The 22,004-nt window shown below is 25.8% G+C and overlaps 1 protein-coding gene across 1 annotated transcript; it reads right to left on the reverse strand.

The window, feature by feature from the left end:
* Nucleotides 1-9,877, reverse strand: LOC126894934 (uncharacterized). The gene is made up of 3 exons (XM_050666313.1): nucleotides 9,822-9,877; nucleotides 562-987; nucleotides 1-288 (listed from the first exon to the last, which is right to left on the reverse strand). Exons 2-3 carry the CDS (start codon nucleotides 958-960, stop codon nucleotides 265-267), a joined length of 423 nt encoding a protein of 140 aa, XP_050522270.1. The 5' UTR covers nucleotides 961-987; nucleotides 9,822-9,877; the 3' UTR covers nucleotides 1-264.
* Nucleotides 9,878-22,004: the final 12,127 nt, after the last annotated feature.

Raw genomic sequence — 22,004 nt, forward strand, 5'->3', positions numbered from 1 at the left:
ACTTAAAGCTTTATTAAATTTTTTTAGATTTTTATGAAAGGATAATAAAAATTATAAGAATCAATTTCTAACTGCATACAATTCCTTTTAAAAAGTTTATTCTTTTAACAATAATAGCATCGGTGGATTAAAAAAAAATACAATAATTATTTAATTATTTTTACTGTTATACCATTTTATAATTACAGTTGGACATAAGGGTTTCGCCCAATTTGGGTATGAATCATTAACGACAAACTTCACTTTTTGAGGAAATCTATAATATCAATTGAATCCAATCATATCTTTCTAAAAAATAAAGATACTTTAAAATTTTAATTTTTAGCGTTTTTTTATAATTGCTTAAACTAATCAATATACATGTATAATCGTTTTCATACCAAAACCACGTATGTCGATTTTTAAAAATTATTCTCAAGGAAGCGAAAAATAACCTACTTTTTTCCTAAAAACGCTTAAAATACGTTTAAAGTTTAAATATATATATATTTGAAAAAAAAAATTTTAAAACGTCGATTACGCGATTTTACCATGGAGACAGTCATATTATAATGTGCTTACTCTTTTGAAAGTATAGCATTTTCCATCATATGAAATGATCCTATCAAGTTTCTTCTTATTTCCAAAAAATCGTACAACACCTTCTTTAATCGCACGCGTTTCCACGAAGGGTCCTTCAACAGCCGATACTTCACGTTCTGTCTTGCGATAATTTGTGCAATTTTCCTGGGGTATAATGACAGGAGAGCAAATACTTCGCACGTCTTCTTGCAACTCCTCACACTCCTCAGGAATTACACTAAGTACACTGCCTTCGTGACTCTCTTGTTTATTTGTCAACACATTTCCTACAGATGTTAATCCGAACTCTGCCGTGCTTTCAGTTGTCCAATTTTTCTCCGGTGCAATGTGAGTAGGGCATAGATAATACGCATCTTTTTGCAACTCCTCGGGAATCATGCGAAATACTTCTTTCGTCAATAACTTCTAATAAATAAGATTTCAAATTTTATTATAAGTATTGTTTGACATTAAGTCCAATATGATACTTTTTTGACTCTCTTTTAAAGTACACTTAATTTACAAATGATTGTTATTCACTCATTTAATATAATAAAATTTATTATATTAAAATTGATATATTATCTGTATAATATACAGATACAATATTATTTCATTAACTTATTTAATAAAAACGCTTTATAGGTACAAATTTAAAAATACATAACTAAAATAGTTACTGCAAGTTAATTTATTAAACTATTTCAATTCATAACAATAACAAATTTTCCAAGTCATTAAATATAAAAATTGATGGGTTTATTTAAATTTAGGATAAATTTAGGTGATGAAAAATAATGCTAATTATTAACAACGTTTAACTTTATATATATACAGCGTGATGTCTCATGTAATATCTTTAAAAATACAAGTTATAAATAATTTTTTTTTTTTTAAATCATTATGGATCATTATGAGCTGTTTCACATGAAAAATTAAATTTCTATCGTCACCCCTTATACTCAGAACTTGTATCAACTTCAGATTTTCAAATGGCAACCCCATATTGTTTTTATATATTTTTATTCGTCATAAAAAAAAAATGTTTGAAAACAACAAATAAAAAATTATGAATTTTAAACAAGATACGCTACTTTAAAATTTACGATATTTGATGAAAACATTCATTATTTTTTCCAACATGGTCACATTATTATTTTATGTAACGATAAGAGCTACCGGTTTACTGTGTCAACGCACGTAGTTAGAATAACTAAGGTAAGCTCGGTATGTTCAAAGTGTATAAAACTGGTATCACATATCGATGTACGGCCTATAACGTTCAAGTCTATTATATTTTTTTTCTTAATAAACCCTAAACTTTAGAGAGCCGTGGAGCGATTAATATTAAATAAAATAAAATATTTTTTTTACAAAACATGTTTTTTTTTATTAAACTAAATCTAATGGTGTAAAAAAAAAATAAGGTTGCCATTTGAAAATATGAAATCGATACTTGTATTTTAAGTATAAAGGATGGTGGTAGAAATTTAAATTTTCATGTTAAACAGCTCATAAAAGATCCATAATGATTACGAAAAAAAAATTGTTTATAACACTTGTATTTTTTTAAGTTATTATGAGAGACATAGTTAGCCGATCACTTTGTACATACAGAATCGAACGGATTTAATTGATAACTTATAATAGTTGTTGACGCTCAATACAATTTTCTTATGATATCAAGTATTAGTCCATATTATGTAGCAAGTACGAAAGTAAATACTTATAACGTTATTTACTGGTAATAGTACGCGACTTCTTTTCCATGAAAATTATTAACACTTAAATAAGCATTTGTAATTGACATGAAAAAACAAGTAGTAGTAATATTAAGTTTATTAAAAAAAAATTATAAAAACGTTATCTAAAAGAAGTTTAATTTAATAGGTTCATGTTTCATAAAATTGTATAAAAAATCAAATTTAACAAATATAAAAATTCTGTATAAACGTAACTACTGAATTAAAATAAGAGTTTTTAGTATCAAAATTTTTCTTTAAAACTTATCTATAAAATGATTATCTTCAAGTCTTGTAAAAAATTTAATGAAAAAATTAATTTTAAAATATTTTTTGTAATTGCGAAGAATAACATAAAACATATTTTAAATATAGTTGTATATTATAAAATATTATTAATATTATAATATAAAATGTATAGTAGATCATAAGTTATATGAGTTGTCAGTTAGATCTGCTACACTCTGTATATATATTAGGTGGTCCTTAATTTTGAACTTCAAAAATTTATAGTCAAGACCCTCCCATTTTGATTGGTTGACTTATAAAAGTGTGTGTATAAAATTTGAGTTTGCTAGACCTACCCTTTCCCGTCCCTCAAAGGGGTTGATTTTAAGTGGTTTAGGGCAGAAAAACAGTTTTTTTAACACAACTCGTTATGTTTATTTTGTTTTCATAGTGAAAATAGCTACCGTATTCAAAAATAAGTTATTTTTGTGTTAAAATTCTTGGTTTTGTATTTTATTTTATTATAAAGGGATTACACTGATTTCCATAAATATTATATCAATCTAATTGACATAGTATAAAAAGTTAAACATAATTAAATTTTTTTGTTTCTTTGAAGTCGAGAAAAATAACTGTAAAATTTAAACTAGCTAAATTTCCATTTTTATTTAGTGACGAATGCGACGTATGGTTTCTGAGATGGTAACACTTTGGTCTTTTACGCCTGTGACACTGAATTTTTTCTTAATTCTTTTTGAGTTAGAAAAAAATGTATAACTCATTTGATTTTTATCTCATTTAGATTCAATAACTTCAATAAATATCAAGGATCCCATTATTGTAATGTTCTCTCATGAGAAGGAATTTCCTATTAATATTATTTTACTATGTGGTTTTATTTTGTAGCTATCATTTATTTTCTCAGCTCTCACTTGACCTACTTTTTTGACAAACTTTTTTTTTAAATTAAACACTATCCACAGATTTGGATTGAAGCGTTTTTTATTATAGTAATTTTAATCACTGTCAGATATCATTTACACTGGACCTAACTATGCCACAACCACACTGTGCTGCCACCCCCCTGTTCTGGGTTTTTTTTTGTCTTGATATTTTAGTTACTAAATGGATGTAATTAAATTAAATAAATCAGAAACTCAAAAATAATATAAACTACAAACAACTGTACAAACAAAACGTAACTACGATATCTAGAGAATATAAATATAATGAAATAAATAAATATAAACCACTTCTATAAATAGAAATGATTATTTTAAACGGAAAAATAATAAGATACCATTATTGTAGACATAAACAGGTAGCCTAGTGTTATCTCATATAAATGGTAGTGACGAGTATATTGCGACATACGGGGACGCAATTGTATTTAAAAAAAAACATCAGAAAAATAACATTTACTTCTTACCTTTTTTTATCAATTATAGGCAAAACATTAAATATTACAATAAGTCTTATTAATACTTTTTTATTCTAAATGATATGTCCTACAAAAAATAATAAGAAACATTTTTGTATAAATATTAAATTTAACGAGTTATATTAAAAAAACTGAATATTTTGAGAATATCTATGAGATATGATATTTAGCGCTTTTTAACTATTTTTAAATATTATACAAGAAAATAAAATATTACAAAAAATATCATAAATACTTTATTTTAGTAAATAATGCGATCAACAAAATTATTATATTATATTTTTTACTTTTTAGTTTCATGTTATGATAGTAGTTACTATCAATATCATGGTTGTAACGGGTTGGGTTGCAACGTGGAGGTAGTGACGAAAAATGACGATACGGGAATCATCCCCCGTAATCGGAATGAATACACCACATATCTCTTAATGAGAATAAAGCGTATTAATATATAAGTTTTAATAGTAATTAGAATATATATATATATATGTAAAGCGACTTAAGTACGTAAACGTATCAATGATACAATGAATTGTACAAAATTTGGAGACGATTGGTCTACTCTAAGACGTGCCCCAAGGGGGTTAAAAATAACCCCCCAAGGGTGATTTTTTAGTTTTTTTATGTCTATCTCAAAAACTTTAGCTTTTGCGAAAAAGTTTATTTGGACTTATTTGTAGGTATATAATTTTTCTATAAAATGTATATATACAAAAATTTTCGAAAAGTTCTTATTTAGCTCTAAAAAAATAAAAACGTATGTGTTCTATTCTTGCCGTTAAAATTGTTAATTTATAAATCGTTCATTGTAAAAACATAAAAAAAATTCATTTAACCGTTGTTTTAAATTTAATTTTCTATGCATTTTTAATTCGACATTTTTTCTATTATTTATTATTAAAAACCTACAATTTTTTAAATTTTAATTAAAAAAAAATTCATCAGAGTAAAATTAATACCGTCTCAGTTTCACATTGAAGCTAAAATAATGTTAACTTACAAATTTATATACAACCAGAAACTATATATACTTGTAATAAAAATACATAATGAACGAATATTATTTAACTCTTTGATTGACAATTCAAATTGGCCCCGAAACAAAAAAAAATTTCAAACAATAAATGGCCTTGGCCATCCAACGAGCATGATGGATTGGGCCAGGAATTTTAAAATAAATTCTATGTAAAGGTGTTTCACCAAAAAATATTATGACCAATTCTAAAAGTTTCTTATAGTCATCTCGAGGTTAGTATTTTTGTAATTGTTCAAAACTAAATTTCAAAATATCGTCTTTTATGTTTTTAATTTTTCTAAAATAACAGTATCTTCTATTACACTTAAGTAATTTGTTTTATTTATATTTTGCCAAGACTTTTGGAATTTATTGAAAATAGGAACATCTGGTTCAGATGACGTATTAAATTTTACTTCAAAAACACTTTTCAATATAATTTCATAAATGTGATGTCTGCATGGTAAGTATAAAATAACACGCCCTAACATTTGCATGGAATTTATTTTAAAATTCCTGGCCCAATCCATCATGCTCGTTGGATGGCCAAGGCCATTTATTGTTTGAACATTTTTTTTTGTTTCGGAGCCAATTTGAATTGTTAATCAAAGAGTTAAATATTCGTTCATTATGTATTTTTATTACAAGTTTATATATTAAACAATGGTTTAGTGCACCAATGCTGCATTAGCGCCAAATTTAGATTTACAATTTATTAAAAATATAATTGATTATGAACCAATAGATAAAGATATTTCTTAAGTAGTATTAAAAAAAAATTTCGGGTCACTTATGGTACTTAGTATCCGAATCGGCAGCATTGGCATTTTATTATGATGATTTATGTGAAGACACTAAAATTAAAATGGTAAACTCATTAAATAATCGGGAAGAAGATCCATGTACAAACAAATGTATAGTAATAGAAGTAAATGAAATTTATGATTTTAAAAATAAAAGTATAGATGATTTTATTTCAACTGAGTCAAAAAAGTTGTTTGAAAGATATGACATTGAAACAGATTTTTTAAATATCAATCCTTTGTCGTGGAAAGACAACAGTCAATATATCAGAGGAAAAATAATAGTAAATATTTTAAAAATTATAAATGATTTGGCAGAGAGGGGCGTGAAACTCATAGAAGAGTATAATAATATTTTAACAAAAAACGAAGCACAAAAACAATACCTATTACAGATTGTTACAGAATACCGGCGTTGTTTTCCTAATTGCAATAAAAGCACATTATGCTAAGAATTTTAAAAAAGATAAATTATTTAAAATATGTAGTCAATTTTTTTTAGTACGCTTTTTTTTTGTAAATAGTTTCTGGTTGTATATAAATTTGTAAGTTAACATTATTTTAGCTTCAATGTGAAACTGAGACGGTATTAATTTTACTCTGATGAATTTTTTTAAATTAAAATTTTAAAAATTGTAGGTTTTTAATAATAAATAATAGAAAAAATGTCGAATTAAAAATGTATAGAAAATTAAATTTAAAACAACGGTTAAATGAATTTTTTTTATGTTTTTACAATGAACGATTTATAAATTAACAATTTTAACGTCAAGAATAGAACACATACGTTTTTATTTTTTTAGGGCTAAATAAGAACTTTTCGAAAATTTTTGTATATATACATTTTATAGAAAAATTATATACCTACAAATAAGTCCAAATAAACTTTTTCGCAAAAGCTAAAGTTTTTGAGATAGACATAAAAAACTAAAAAATCACCCTTGGGGGGTTATTTTTAACCCCCTTGGGGCACGTCTTAGAGTTGACCAATCGTCTCCAAATTTTGTACAATTTATTTTTTCATGTATTCGAATAATTCTAGGGGGTGGCACTTTATATTTTTTAAATTTTATAAATAAGGGACACCCTAATATATACGTACAATAAAATTATACAGGAAAATATTGTTAACAATGAGTGGTGAGCAGGGTAAGTTGAAGGAGTTATGACAGTCTAGTCTCAAGGCCATAGACGACTGGATACGCGAAAATAATAACACGTGAGCGTGGAGAGTTACAAACTTAATTACATACAAACTTAATTACATACAAACATATTTACATACAAACATACTTACATACAGGTGAAACTAATTTAAGCGTGTTAAAAACTGAATATTTTGTGAAAATCTATTTTTAAATTTATCGATTCAATTATAAGAAAAACATTAAATATTACAAAAAGTCTTATGAATACATTTTTATTCTAAATGATTCTACAAAAAATAATAAGAAACATTTTTGTATAAATATTAAATTTAACGAGTTATATTAAAAAAACTGAATATTTTGTGAAAATCTATGAGATATGATATTTAGCGCTTTTTAACTATTTTTAAATATTATACAAGAAAATAAAAAAAAATTACAGAAAATATCATAAACACTTTATTTTATAATAAAAATTGATCACTTGTGGCTAATTAATTAAGTAAAATTAAAATTCAATCCCTTTGAGGGACGGGAATAAGTGGGTCTAGCAAACTTAAAATTTATACACACACTTTTATAAGTCAACCAAACAAAATAATTACACATTATTCTTGAATTTTTAACTATGTAATACTTTTTAAGTTCATCCCTTATGCCTTGGAGGGGGGTCAACTTTGTTTTTTTAAATGGTAACACATATTTTTAATTTAATAAAATGTTTGAGTTTTTAATTCAATAGTAAATGGCATTTGAATTTTTTGCATAACTATATTTGTTTATTAGATATAAACATTTAAAGTTTCAAATTTTTGAGTTAATACACAAGGGATTACAAATACAGGTAGCTAATTGATTTTTTATGACATCGATATTAGCAGGTACACAGCATTGTTATTATCAATGATAGTAAGGTACATTGTTGTGAGTTTATAAATACACTAACTGACAATACAAAAAGTGTATCTATTGATAGTCATAATTGATAATAAACAATCCGTGACTGTGATAACAATATCATAAAAAACCAATTAGCTACCTGTATTTACAATCCCATGTGTATTATACATCTATATTAACTCAAAATTTTGAAACTTTAAATGTTTATATCTAATAAGCTAATAAAGTTATATTAAAATTCAAATGCCATTTACTAATAAATTAAAAACTCAAACATTTTATTAAATTAAAAATATGTGTTACCATCTAAAAAAACAAAGTTGACCCCCCTCCAAGGCATAAGGGATGAACTTAAAAAATATTACATAGTTAATAATTCATGAGTAATGTGTAACTAAACATAACAAAAAAAAAATAAAGTTTAAATTATATTTATTGTTTAAGTAATTGAGTGGGTTATGATAAAAAAATCACCCTTTATATATATTAATTTAACACTTTAACCATTATTTTTGTTGATTACAGTCACTAATACAGATTTGCAACCTTCAAATGCAATATTTTAATAGAATTTTATAAGACTAGATTTGAAATAAAGACAATAAATTAATTGAAACTTGATTATATTGATCTGACCAATGTTATTAATTATAATTAAAATAAAATATTTGTATTAACTTTTATTAATTTATAAATATTCAATTAAAAATTTAAATATGATAGTTTCATGAATATTGGAATCGCTAAATCTCGTATAACTTACAACATGTGAAACATTTATGAGTGCATTACCAGCTTTAAAAAGTGTTTTAGCTTATATCTTATTAAGTAATTTAACACACAGATTTTTCACATTTTTACTGATAACAAAAACTAAATCTCCAGGAATTTTAATACTCTAAATATACATAATATTAAAAATCAAAAATCTTTACTATAGAATATTTTGGAGGATTGTAGTTCTTAGAAAATTAATGGGATTAATTTAATTGAAAATTGAGATGTGATGACTTTGAATTATCGAATAATAATCAGGATTGAATCACCGAATTATATAAGCATTGCTCCCAGCAAACTAAAAATGTAGTGTATTTAGAGGAGTTTTTTTCATGGAGGTATAGTACATATAATATAAATTTATCACCTCTTCAAAATGCTTAAGCTTTCATAAAAATATGTAATAATTTAAGTTCCGAATAAATTTTTTCGTTAAATATATATAATTTCTAAACAGCAGTTGGAGCAATGTATCGTTTTACAAGGTCACTTTAGGTTGATGTTAACTGCCATTGATCAGTTGTTGGGTATAATGCTTAATATCAGCGGCTAGCTCCATGGTAACATTTTCATCTGCTATTGGTCTACTTATATTCATTCAGTTATCAGGTTTACTAGACTACCGGCTGTCGTCAGCCGATCATACCTACAAATAATTAACCACTACTATCTGTTACCAAAAGTTGAGCACGATCAATTTCAACCAACGCTGACAAATACACACCGGCTACCGGAGTCAGCGGCGAATTGTATAGTCTCATCAGTCTGACCAAAAAGCCAATATTAGCGGCTAATTCAATGTGCACTCTATTCCTATGTGACCTCTGCCTAAAAGATGGTACCATTATCACGGCTTAAACAATACATGTTGCTACTTTATTAAACGTTTTCAAGAAAAAAATTTTGTACCAGGATTTCATGAGGTACCGCCCAACTAGTTTACATTATCAATATTTTAGATCGGATCGAAATTATCTAACAAATATCAAAAATCAGTACCAGGGATTCATAAGAGTAATAAACGTTTATACGTTTAGGTGTCTTGAAATGGTGTCCAGTCTCTCGCCGACGAATTTTAAAGTGGCCATCAAGATAATTCAATGGCACGGTCCCAATAATGATGTTACTTGTTGGTCATCTCATGAGTTCCTGGTACAATTTTACTTTTATCCAAAATAAATGAACACCAAATTTTGTTTATACAACCTCAATATGGTGTCCAAATTGCCACAGATCGAACTTTGTAAGAATGACACAATTAGTTTATAGTTCTTTAAATGAAATTAAAAAAATGCGCAGCTGTCTATTTAAACCTAGCTAAAGCTAAAGCTATTTGACACTGTTGATCACAATATTTGATTACATAAATGTAACTCCAACATTTTTGTTGTCTTACTTAAATAACAAAAAATANGCAAGACTGACACAATTAGTTTATAGTTCTTTAAATGAAATTAAAAAAATGCGCAGCTGTCTATTTAAACCTAGCTAAAGCATTTGACACTGTTGATCACAATATTTGATTACATAAATGTAACTCCAACATTTTTGTTGTCTTACTTAAATAACAAAAAATAATATGTTAATTTAAATGAGTGCATTGTTTTTGCATTGTATTTGTGAAATTCTGTATATTGAGAGAATTTTTTTGTTTATCGTCTTAAGCTAAAATACTATACCACTTTTATTATGATNTTTGCATTGTATTTGTGAAATTCTGTATATTGAGAGAATTTTTTTGTTTATCGTCTTAAGCTAAAATACTATACCACTTTTATTATGATTATTTTTATTGGAAACACAACATGTCAAAAATCTCGCCGAAAAAAGCACTTTATCTTCATCCTTTTTGATATTGTAAATAATAAAATTAAAGTATCGAAATTTGTTTTCATGTACAATGTGATTGTCAATAATGGTAAATAAGTGCGAAACAATGATTTATTTTCATTAAAATTTAACAACAAACTGATTTATATTTGTCAATAAACATACTGTGTATTAATACTAGGTAACGTATGGCAACTTATATTTTACTAATGTTATATTTTGAAGACATTTAAGCAATTACATTAAATTAAGAGATCTACAAGTATAGAACTTTAAAAAACTTTATTCGTAATATAAATTTACAAAATTACATAAAATATGATTTTTCTAATCTTGAAAATTATTTAAATAATTTAAACAGTGTTATTATTAACTCGTTAATAGAAAATAACACACAAAAATGTAAAATTATGGGTAAAAATTATGTACATTTAACTTTTCATATGATATACCAGGTATATTATACCTATTTAATTTAATTTCTAAAATTTTATAAATTTGTATTTAAGACTTGCTACTAATGAATATCGTTGTATGTTTTCATATGAAACAATTTATCGAAAAATATGAGTACTAAAAAATAGACAAATAATCAAAACACTTAATTTTAGCCTCACTAGTTTCATTTAAATTGAAAATTTGTTAATCATTTTAATAACCAATGTTAACTTAAACGGATTAACATTTTAAAAGATAATACTATATAAGTCACTTTAATAGTCAGTTGCAAAATATTTTTTTGTAATTTCGACTTATTGTAGAGATTATTAAGTAACGCCTACACGCAGTGTCCTCATTATAATAAACCAATTAAAATAAAAAGCCTCAGCTGCCAAGATCACGCTAGGGATGGCTAGATTACCCCCTTCTGACTATAAAAAGCCATTTCCCCCGTCAAAACCAGTTCTTTTCGGTAATTTTGAAATACACAAAATCTACAACACTCTACTCAAGATTACACTCTCTGGGATTTTGTCGTTTTTTTAATTAATTTGAACTTTGAATATTTTTCAATTTAAAAACACTTAGCCTTTTTCCTTATTTTTTTTGGAATTCAGATATTTTTCTTTAAAGAATAAAATGACACTTAGAAATTTTAAAGTGATTTTGTTTCGGTGAATCTTATAATCTAAATTAATTTGTTTATTGAATTATAATATTTTATTTACTTATCTTTCGTTCGAAAAGGGTTATGTCTTTCTAAGAATATAAAACATAAATATCCCGTGTTATGGTAGTGACGACAATGAGAAGCCCAAAATAATGAGTATTCTGGCTCAGATGTTACTCAGATGGTGGTCAGAATGCTCTCACTTCACTCACTTGAGCAAACTCACTCACTCAATCGTTCTCAAATCACACTTTATTCTGAACTCACCAAAAATACGCGAAAGAAATGATTCGCTCCGTCCATATTGTAATTTTATAAGAAAAAGGGATGTTTATTTATTTCAGAGTATTTATTGGAAACTTCAAGGTGGGAAAATAATAACTTCACTGAAAACCTATAAGATTTAGAATTAAGTTTTATGAGTACATACTTTAGTAGGGACAAAGAAAAATTAAGTGGTTATCAATAACAAAAAGTTTACTAAAAAGCTTAGTAAAGTTTTGTAAGTTAATTTAATAAATCAATAATGTTTGTACGGAGTTAGTTGACAGAGTTAGATCATTGATACGTGTCATTATTGATATTAAGAGTGTGACAATTAATCACGATGAATTTTATTTTAATAAATAAAAATCATTTTATATGAATGCAATCTATATTGAAAATTAAGTTAAACTTATTTTGAATATTTCGCCAATGTCTCACTCTATCGTGATATAAAAAGAACAAAAAACTATCATTAAATTATTTGAATTTAAACGGATTTTTACTGATTTTTTAATGCTAAATTTTACATGTTACACTTTTTTCTCAATCTTCAAATTTTTATGGTGAAATTAAACAGATATATAAATAAAAAATAAGAACATTTTTTTTTTGAAATCAGGTCCCTCAACAGAAATAATACAACCAGAATACATGTATTTTTAAAAAATGTATAAACTTTGTAAGCCTCTAATCCCAAAAAAATTGTTTTAAATATTTGAAATTTACTTCTAGAAAACATAGATTATACATTATACAATACCACATTTTAAAATCACTATAAAGTAATAACTTTTCAATGATTATGTGGCTCAAGAACGTCAATTTTCACAAAAAAACGCCATTTTTAGAATTACATTAACGTTCAGAATTTCACATAAATTTTTTTTTTTTTTTATGTAAACTATAAGTTATAATAAGGTTAAGTCTAAAATTTGAATTCGATTAAGTCAATATTGAACAATCTGTCAGTTTTTTAACGTTCTAGCTATTTTTAACATTTATTACATTGAAATAGCCATAAAAATGGAAAGGTCATAAAAATAAAATCGTTTTAATATAATTATGACATAAAGAATAAACCCTGAAAATTTAAGAAAAAAATTAAGTGGTCGTGCAACCCACTTCTGAATGTTTTGGCATGGATTGACCTAACTGATAATACAGAAAGCATATCTATTGATAAAGTTATAATTAATAATAGACGCTCCGTGTCTGTAATAGCGACGTCATGAAAAGGCAATTAGCACCTGTATTTATATTCGCTTGTGTATTATACATTTACAATATGTACATAAGTATACGATATACGTATATTAACTGAAAAATTTGAAACTTTGAAGTTTTATAATTAATAAACGAATAAGGTTATTTTAAAAATTCAAATACCATTTACAATTAAGATAAAAACTCAAACATTGTATTAAATTCAAAATATGTGTTCCCATTTGACAAAACTAAGTTTACACCTTTACAAGGCATTATGGATGATTTTAACAAATATTACATATCTAATAATTCAAGAATATTCGTTATGATGTACTTATGATAAGTTACGGATGTAACTTAAGGTAACCATAAAAAAATAAAAAACCCAGCACAGTGGTGATGTAGCATAGTTGGATCAAGTATAATGATATCTGACAGTGATTAAAATCACTATAAAAAAAAAAAAAAACGCTTCGATGCAAATCTGTAGATAGTGTTTAATTTTAAAAAATTGGTGGATTATTCCAAAAGCTACATAATTTGCTAGTTCCTTATTAATATCCTGATTAAGATAAAATCGAAAATTTTCACACAGAAATAGCATTCGGTAGCCATTTTCACCATGAAGATAAAATAAAATCCGAAATTGTTTTCATTAACTTTAACTTTAATTTAAGATATATATTAAAGTGTCAAACTTTCCGGAACATTTTCAAAAGTCAAGTTGAAAATATTAATTTTTTGTGAAAAAGTTGCTATGTTGGGAGGGATTTACCTCCCAATTAGCAGGTTAAGTGTTAGATTATTAAAAAAATGATATCAAATGAAAGGGAAATATCTAAGGTTTTAGTATAAAAAAAATTATATTGATTTGGTTATTTTTAAAAAAGTTATAGCAATTTTAAGTAAAAAAAATTGAAAAAATTTCGAAAATTAGCGATTTTTTAATTTATAATTTTTTTGGAAGTTTCCTTCATTTACGGGGAACGAGGAAAATTTTTTCAATTTTTGAGGGTAATGTCTTCGACTAGATAGGATTTGTGATTTTTTGACGTATCGTTGAAAGAAATCGGTTCGGCGAGAGCTGAGAAAAAGTGGTAACAGTCACAAAATAAAAAAACACATTATAGTAAAACTAATACCTTCTCAGCTTCACATCGAAGCTAAAAAATGATTAAATTATTTTTATTTTGTAAATAATTGAGTGGGTTATGATAAAATAATCACTGATAATAATCACTTAGTATATCACAATATTATATTTTTAATGTTATAAAAAGTGTTTAAAATCAATGTAGAATTTTAATATGTTTTAATGAAAATACATTTTTATTATTAATAATAAGCTGAATCAATATATCAGACACGTGTAATTCAAAATAATAACTGGTTGACGTAATTAGTTATGATTACGCCAGAAAGCTATGAATTTTTGGAATAGTTTATCTCAATACATATTTTTTGTTTCATTGTATACATTGTGATTCATATAGCATTAATCACTTGAATTCTTTAAAAAAAAAATAATTATGTTATAAAAATTATTTTTGGTACTTTTTTAGTTATATACATTGCTCAATTAGTTGACGTACACAAATTAATTAGCACTTTAACGTCGAGCTAATCGTTTTGATTTTTCCCGAGTGCTCCCGTTGGGCACACTTGTCAGCCTCAAACCCTCTTGTTAGTGAACCACTAAAGGGGTAAACGACTTTAGACCCGTCAGCACGGTCTAGCTCAATTGTAGCAGACTAAAGATTGGCCCCTCGTAAGCCACTATCACCACTATCTTTTTACTACACCCACTAAAAGACGGTTAAGCCCAAAAACTAGCCTGCCCGCACATACATACCAAATTTTAACACGGCTGATATAAAGTATTTACACTAAGTGCAGGTATCCAACAGTTATCTTTTATTTACGGAATGTAAGAAGCTCAAAACCAAAAATAATACAAAAATGTAACATATTATATATTAATCAAGTTCGAAATAGAAAGTTTTACGCGTTAAAACTGTTAGCATATCTTGTTAAAAACGTTGATCGCCTTTCACTTTTCTCGTTTTCCTTTATATATCCTTGTTCGCGCCATTGTTGACTTGCTTGCACTGCATTCTCCCTTAATAAATTATATTGGTTAAATTAAAAATGTAATTAATAACCGATAAATCAAAAAATATATAAAACTAAAAAATACCAATAATAATTTGCTTAACTTGAAATTTTTTTTTAAAGAAATCATTTGATTAGTATTAAAAACTCTCTCTTTATGTGAAATAATACTGATAAAAATTAGTTTACCTTTATTATGGGTTTACAAATAGTAGCGATAACAAATTTTAAATAGTGGCCACTTTTTTCTTTTTTCTTTTGGCATTTCTATAATAGACCTTGATTATATCTAATAATTAATGTTAAAAGCGTCTGATAAATTTAAATAAAATTTAATAAGACATTGGAATAGTCTACCTACACGTATATTTGTCTATCGTTGATGACAAATTATTTTGTGCTTATAATTTCAACATTTTTATAGTTGTTTAATTTGTTGACTTTGAAGTTAATATGTGAAAGTATCTTTTTTTTTTTTTTTTTTTTTTTCAGAATATTTACAATCTATACAACAAAATGGTACAATAAGTAAATTTGGTTTAAATTGATAATTAAAATAACATGAACTATTATGATTGGGAAATGACTCGTTAGTCACACCTCTAGCATGCTGTTTAAGTTAGTCTTTAGTTATTTAGTAGATCTCTATTCCATTGTCGTTTTAGTCTGCGAGGAGGGTTTGAGGGTAAAGTATTTGTTGACATTTTATTAATTAGCGGGTTTCTATGTGATAATAAATTTTGATGAAATCGTTTGTAGTACATTACTGCAAGTTCTTTTACGTTTTGTATTTGTAGGTCTTTATGTAAATTTACGTTTGTTATATACCATGGGCATTTGGTAATAAGTCTGAGTGCTATTGATTGAAACGATTGAATTGGCCTTATATTTGATGGTTTTGCAGGACCCCAGATTTGGATTCCATAAGACCAAACTGGACGTATTATAGATTTGTACAGTAAAAGTTTTGTTTTGAGTTGGAGTTTTGAAGTAAGGAGAGGACGTAGAAGGTGTAGTCTGTTTCTTGCACTTTTTCTTTTTTCTTTTAGATGGGGGCCCCACGTCAATCGTTTGTCAAGTGTAATTCCTAGGTATTTGATCTCTTCTTTTATAGGTATGGGAATATTGTTCATAATAATTTGAGGACATTCTTGTGGTTTGAAATTTAGAGTGAAGGTGATTTGAGCAGATTTATCTTCATTGATTTTTACTCGCCATTTTTTTGCCCATAAGTCAATAAGGTTGGCATGATATTGTAGTGAAAGACTGGCTTCGATTGGATCATTATTAATTGATAGTACAGCTGTATCGTCTGCGTATGTGGCTAAAATTGTTTTATCCGTTTGAGGGATATCGGCAGTGAATGCATTATAAAGGTCTGGGGATAAATCACTTCCTTGAGGTACACCTGCATTTATTTTTTGGTATGATGAGAATTCATTTCCTTGGCGAACGACAAAGTGTCTGTTTTCCAAATATGATTTTATTATGAGAAAATATGGAGCTGGTAAATAGTGTTTTAATTTGAATAGTAATCCTTCGTGCCAGACCCTATCGAAGGCCTGTGCTACATCCAAAAATAGACCGGTACAATAATGTTTATTTTCAAGTGTTGTTGCAATTTCATCAGTTAATCGGTGTATTTGATGTATTGTTGAATGTCTGTTACGAAACCCAAACTGACTATCTGGTACAATATTATGTGATGATAGAATAGGACGTAGTCTTCTGAGTAATATTTTTTCAAAAAGTTTACCTAATACTGGTAATAAACTTATTGGTCTGTAAGACGTAGAAAGATGTTTTGGTTTGTTTGGCTTTGGTATTAAAATAATAGTTGCAAATTTCCAGATTATCGGAAAATATGATAGTCTTAGCATCGCATTGTAAATGTAGGTTAACAAAATCATGGTTTTTTGTGATACATTTTTTAGAATTTTATTGGTAATTAGATCATAACCGGGTGCTTTCCCTGAAGGAAGTTTTTTTATTAAATATTCGACTTCGCCTGGAGTTGTATATTTGGCTGGTAAAGCCATTGGTAGTGGACATGTTAAGAAGGATTTTATTTCTTCATTGAAATTATTGTCAGAGTATAAATTAGTATTTGGAATGAATGTTTTTGCCAATTGTTCCGCAAAAATGTTGGCTTTGTCTTGGTCCGTTATAGCTAAGGTGCCATTTTCTTGACGAATTGGTGGAATATTTTCTTTTTTTTTTGTGAGCCTTTTAGTTGCTCTCCAGAGAGAACCATTGTTTTGATTCAAAGAGTTTAGGTATAGTTTATACTGATCTGCTTTGTAGACAGATAGTTTCTTTTTTAAAGCATTTGTTAGTCTATTGAGATACTGTTTGTGGCTTGGTAGTCTAGTATTATGCCATTTAGTTCTGGCTCGCCTTTTTTCAATAATTAATTTTTGAATAGTTAAAGGTAATTTTTCCTGGTAATTAGTTAACTGATAGTTGGGAAAGTATCTTAAGAGAAATTATACATAAAAATTCCTTTAATATTTAAGTTACAATTATGGAATATGGAAGTTTTTTGCAAACTGGCCTAATAGAAATCTCGTACAGTAAATAACGTATTAAGTGTTTACTTCCGTACTTTACATGATATAAACTAACATTAGATACCATAGAAAAATTGTAAAAAAAATCAAAATTTAACAAACATAAAAATGTTGTATAAACGTAACTACTGAATTAAAATAAGAGTTTTTGGTATCACATTTTTTCTTTAAAACTTATATATAAAATAGCTATCTTCAAATCTTAAAAAAACATTTAATTAAAAAATTAATTTTTAATATATTTTTTGTAATTGCGAAAAATACATTAAAACATATTTTAAATATAGTTCTATATTGTAAAAATTGATTAAAAAAAAAAAAAGTATAAAATGTTAGGTAGATCATAAGTTATATTGGTCTATGTTCATTAAAAAATATTTCATTTTAGTGGTATAATTTTTCTGTGTAATTCAGTATACAAACGAATTTTATACCCCTCCTAATTTGGAGATATTTAATTAAAAATAGTTTTATATGACCATTTATTCAGTAGCCTAATTTGTCTAAATTTCTAAAATTAAAGGGTTTTTCCCATATTTGATGATTATAAGTTCAACAAGATTACAATCGAGTTCTCTTAGTGTATTGGTTATTAAAGTTGGTCAAGTGAGAGCTGAGAAAAATGAATTACAGATACAAAAAAAAACTATATAGTAAAATATTTTAATATGAATAAGAAATTCTTTATCACACCCAAAGAAAAACCTCAATCAAAATTGAAAGAGAAATTTTATCAAGGGTTTATGATAATGTTTTATTAATACGAACAAAATAACTATTCTTATAAATAATTATTGTTCAAGACAAGAAAAAAAAATATCATATTGATAAATATATCATTGATTCAATAGTAATGATATATTTATCAAATTGAACAATGAATTTATTATATAGATCGAGGTTTTTCTCTGGGTGCAGGAGGAGACTACAGTGATGGGGTCCTTGATATTCAATAGTAATAATAATAAAGAAATATTCAATCTAAGTGAGATAAAAATCAAACGAACTGTGAATTTTTTTTGACCTCAAGAAAGAATTAAGAAAAAAGCACAAAAATAGTTATTTTTTGGGCGGCGTTCGAACTTCGTATCCCGAGCGTATAAGATTGTATTGTATTCGACACAGGCACTGCGTATTACATGAATTTTTAGCTAAAAAAGAATTATTTAATCTAGTTCAAAAATTCAAAGTGGCTTTTCTTAAGTTTAAGGAGGCAAAATAATCGAAAAAAGTTTAAATTTATATTTAACGTAAGTTATATGCATATAACTCATATAAAAATTGGTGGAGTTATTACTATGGTGAACCCATACAAGGTTTACAAATGCAAATAAACAAAAAAATTAATAAAACTTGAATATGAAAATGTTTTTAACTGCGATAGCAATTTGCATACAGAAGAGAATCGTTTTATATAACATATGTTTAAAGGACGCAGTATTTGTGGAACATTATCAAAACTTATGTTGAAAAAGTTAAATTTTTGTACAAAAGTTGCTATTTTGAATCCCCCTGAGGGCAAGTAAGATTTTGGAAAAATTTTTATCAAATAAAAATGATAACGTAAGGTAATAAAAAATGTTGGTACATTCATTAAAAAAAAAGAAAATTGTTTTGAAATTATTACTGATTTTTACTTTTAATATGTTAAAAATAATCAGTATAAAATGTCATTTTTAACATACTGTTTTGGTTCTTTAAAGTTGATTTTTGCGAAAGTTTAAAGTAAAAAAATGTTGAATTTTTTACCATGACTTTTAGTTCAACTTGCAAGTTTTAATTAACATCATTAAATAGAAAATTTTATGAGAATTAAAAAAATTGGTATTGTTAAGATTAATATACAGTTAGGAAGTTTTATAATTACTATTTTCAGTAAATTTATCAGAAAATCTCAATATTTTTTTTGTATTTTTATTGTAATAAATAACTTAAATAAAATTTATAGTATTCATTTCTAAGTAATGTTCGGTGTTTAAAAAGATTCTACAATTGAAACATTCAGAACTTAATTAATTTTAATGATTTACTTTAACTAAAAAAACCAATCAAAAAGTTTTTAAACGAATCAAATCAATTGAGTATATTAAATATTTTGTTGTAATTTAAAAATCTATTGTTAAATTCAGTAAAATTAAAAATCATTTTTTTTTCATTTTATGTTACTAAAAAAATTGAAATATTATAAACTGGTAGTGGAACACATAAATAGTGTTAAAAAATTAATAAATTACAAAGTAAAATTATTCAATTTTGTAGTTCAAACCTATTATCATATTAAACGTAATTCGACAATAAATACTTTAAAAACATTAGATTATTATTGTCTATATGGAGAATGTGAGTTAAGGAACATTTTAATTGATTAAGTGAGATTTGTTTTTAATTTTTGTGGGTAATATCTTCAATACGAACTGTATGTAAAGTACGTCAAGGGAGAGCTGAGAAAATAAATGATAGCCACATAAAAAATCTTATAGTAAAATAATTTTAATGTGAATAAAAAATTTCTTATCTTATCTTATAATAGTCATTTATTTTTTAAAAAGTGAAAAAAATGTCGAAATTTACCAATTTTAAAAATTGTATTTTTTTGTGGGTATTTTATAATATATGGTGAACGAGGGAAAAATTGTTAATTTTCGAGGATAGTATCTTAAACTAAGTACGATTTGTGATCTTTTGACGTATCGTTGAAAAAATCGGTCCAGGTAGAGCTAAGACAAATAAGTAACAAACACAAAAAACAAAGATATCATAGTAAAATTAATAACATCTTAACTTCTCGTTAAAGCTAAAATATATATAAAAAAAAACCTAATCTTATAAAATTAGCTGGCGGGTGGCTCCACTGGTAGTTTTACCTCAATAGTATTGTTGTTAATAGTATGTCATTGTCAATAAATTTGTTACAATAATTTCTCATTGTACAACAGATGTATTGATTGTAATATTCTTGTAAATAACAAAAAAAATGATGTCATCCCGTCGTAACCTCTGCTTCTTTTACATCCCATTATCACACTTTGTAACTAGGAAAAATTATTTTTATGCTACTTTAACATTAAAAACGTTATTTATTATATAAAATAAAACACAATAAATTTTTTATCTGTCCATTATTTAAAAAAATAAGGATATAAATTAATAACATAATTTCGAACATACGCTTGCAATTTGCGTCAACAAAGCCAGTCTAAAAAATTAAAAATATAAAATTCTTTTCAACTTAAAATATACTGTGTGATTTTTTAAATATAACTAATTATATATCATCGACCTAAAACCCATAGGTCGTATTTCTAAAAGGGAAATTTTTTTTAAAAGTCCCTAAAAACTTAAAAATTTCATAAGAATTAATGTGTTATACATATTTTTATTATAGTTTATGATTGTGAAAATAACAATATGTGTGTTATGATCTTTAATCATAAAAAGTAGATTTTTACTTCAATTAAAATTTCTAAAAAAAAAAAAATGTTACAAACTTTGCTATATAGAAAAAAAACTTACATTATTTTATTGATTCTAAATTTGACCGTAGAAAAAAAATCAAATATTTTTTGTTACAACTTGATAAAATTCCAAGGCTAGACACTACCATGATACAAGTTATGTCAGTTCACTTTACAAAACTTAATTAATTTTTTTTTTCATTAATTTAAGGGTAATTTACGTCGATACTTCATCATCGTCCAAAATATTTTAGTACTTGGGGAAAATCAGCAATATATTTTTGCCCTTTAACAATAATTTTTCTGGGGTCACGTAATAAAAATACTCCTAACAATAAAAAATGAAAAATTGGATAAATTTAGAAAAATGTTCTGAAATTGCTCTTGATTTTTCATATAGTTCACATCAATATTAGTTACTTGATTTAGATGTAACAAAAAAGATAAAGACTTGCGTTTATTCGAATTAATTTAATCAAGAAACTAAACATGTGTGATTTATAAATAAACAAATTATAATATCATAATAGTTCTTAATACATTTTTATAACGTTATCAAAATAAATGTAGGAGTTCATTTTTCAAATAGGTAAAATGTATTTACTGAATATCATATTTGGTATTCAAAGTTTTTGCATTATAATGATTATTCTTTTTACAAAAATAAAAAATGTTAATAATTGTTATTTTACAAATGATACATCCTGTATAGATTTTGCGTATAATATTTAATAATATCTATGCAGATATTATTTATTGTCTTGTATTTTTTATGTACATTTGAGATAATGATTATTTACTCAATGAGTCTTTGAGTAAAATACGAATTTTTTAAATG

This window comes from Daktulosphaira vitifoliae, unplaced genomic scaffold (genome assembly GCF_025091365.1).
Source record: "Daktulosphaira vitifoliae isolate Bord-2020 unplaced genomic scaffold, ASM2509136v1 Scaffold_1, whole genome shotgun sequence".
Taxonomy (NCBI): Eukaryota; Metazoa; Arthropoda; class Insecta; order Hemiptera; family Phylloxeridae; genus Daktulosphaira; species Daktulosphaira vitifoliae.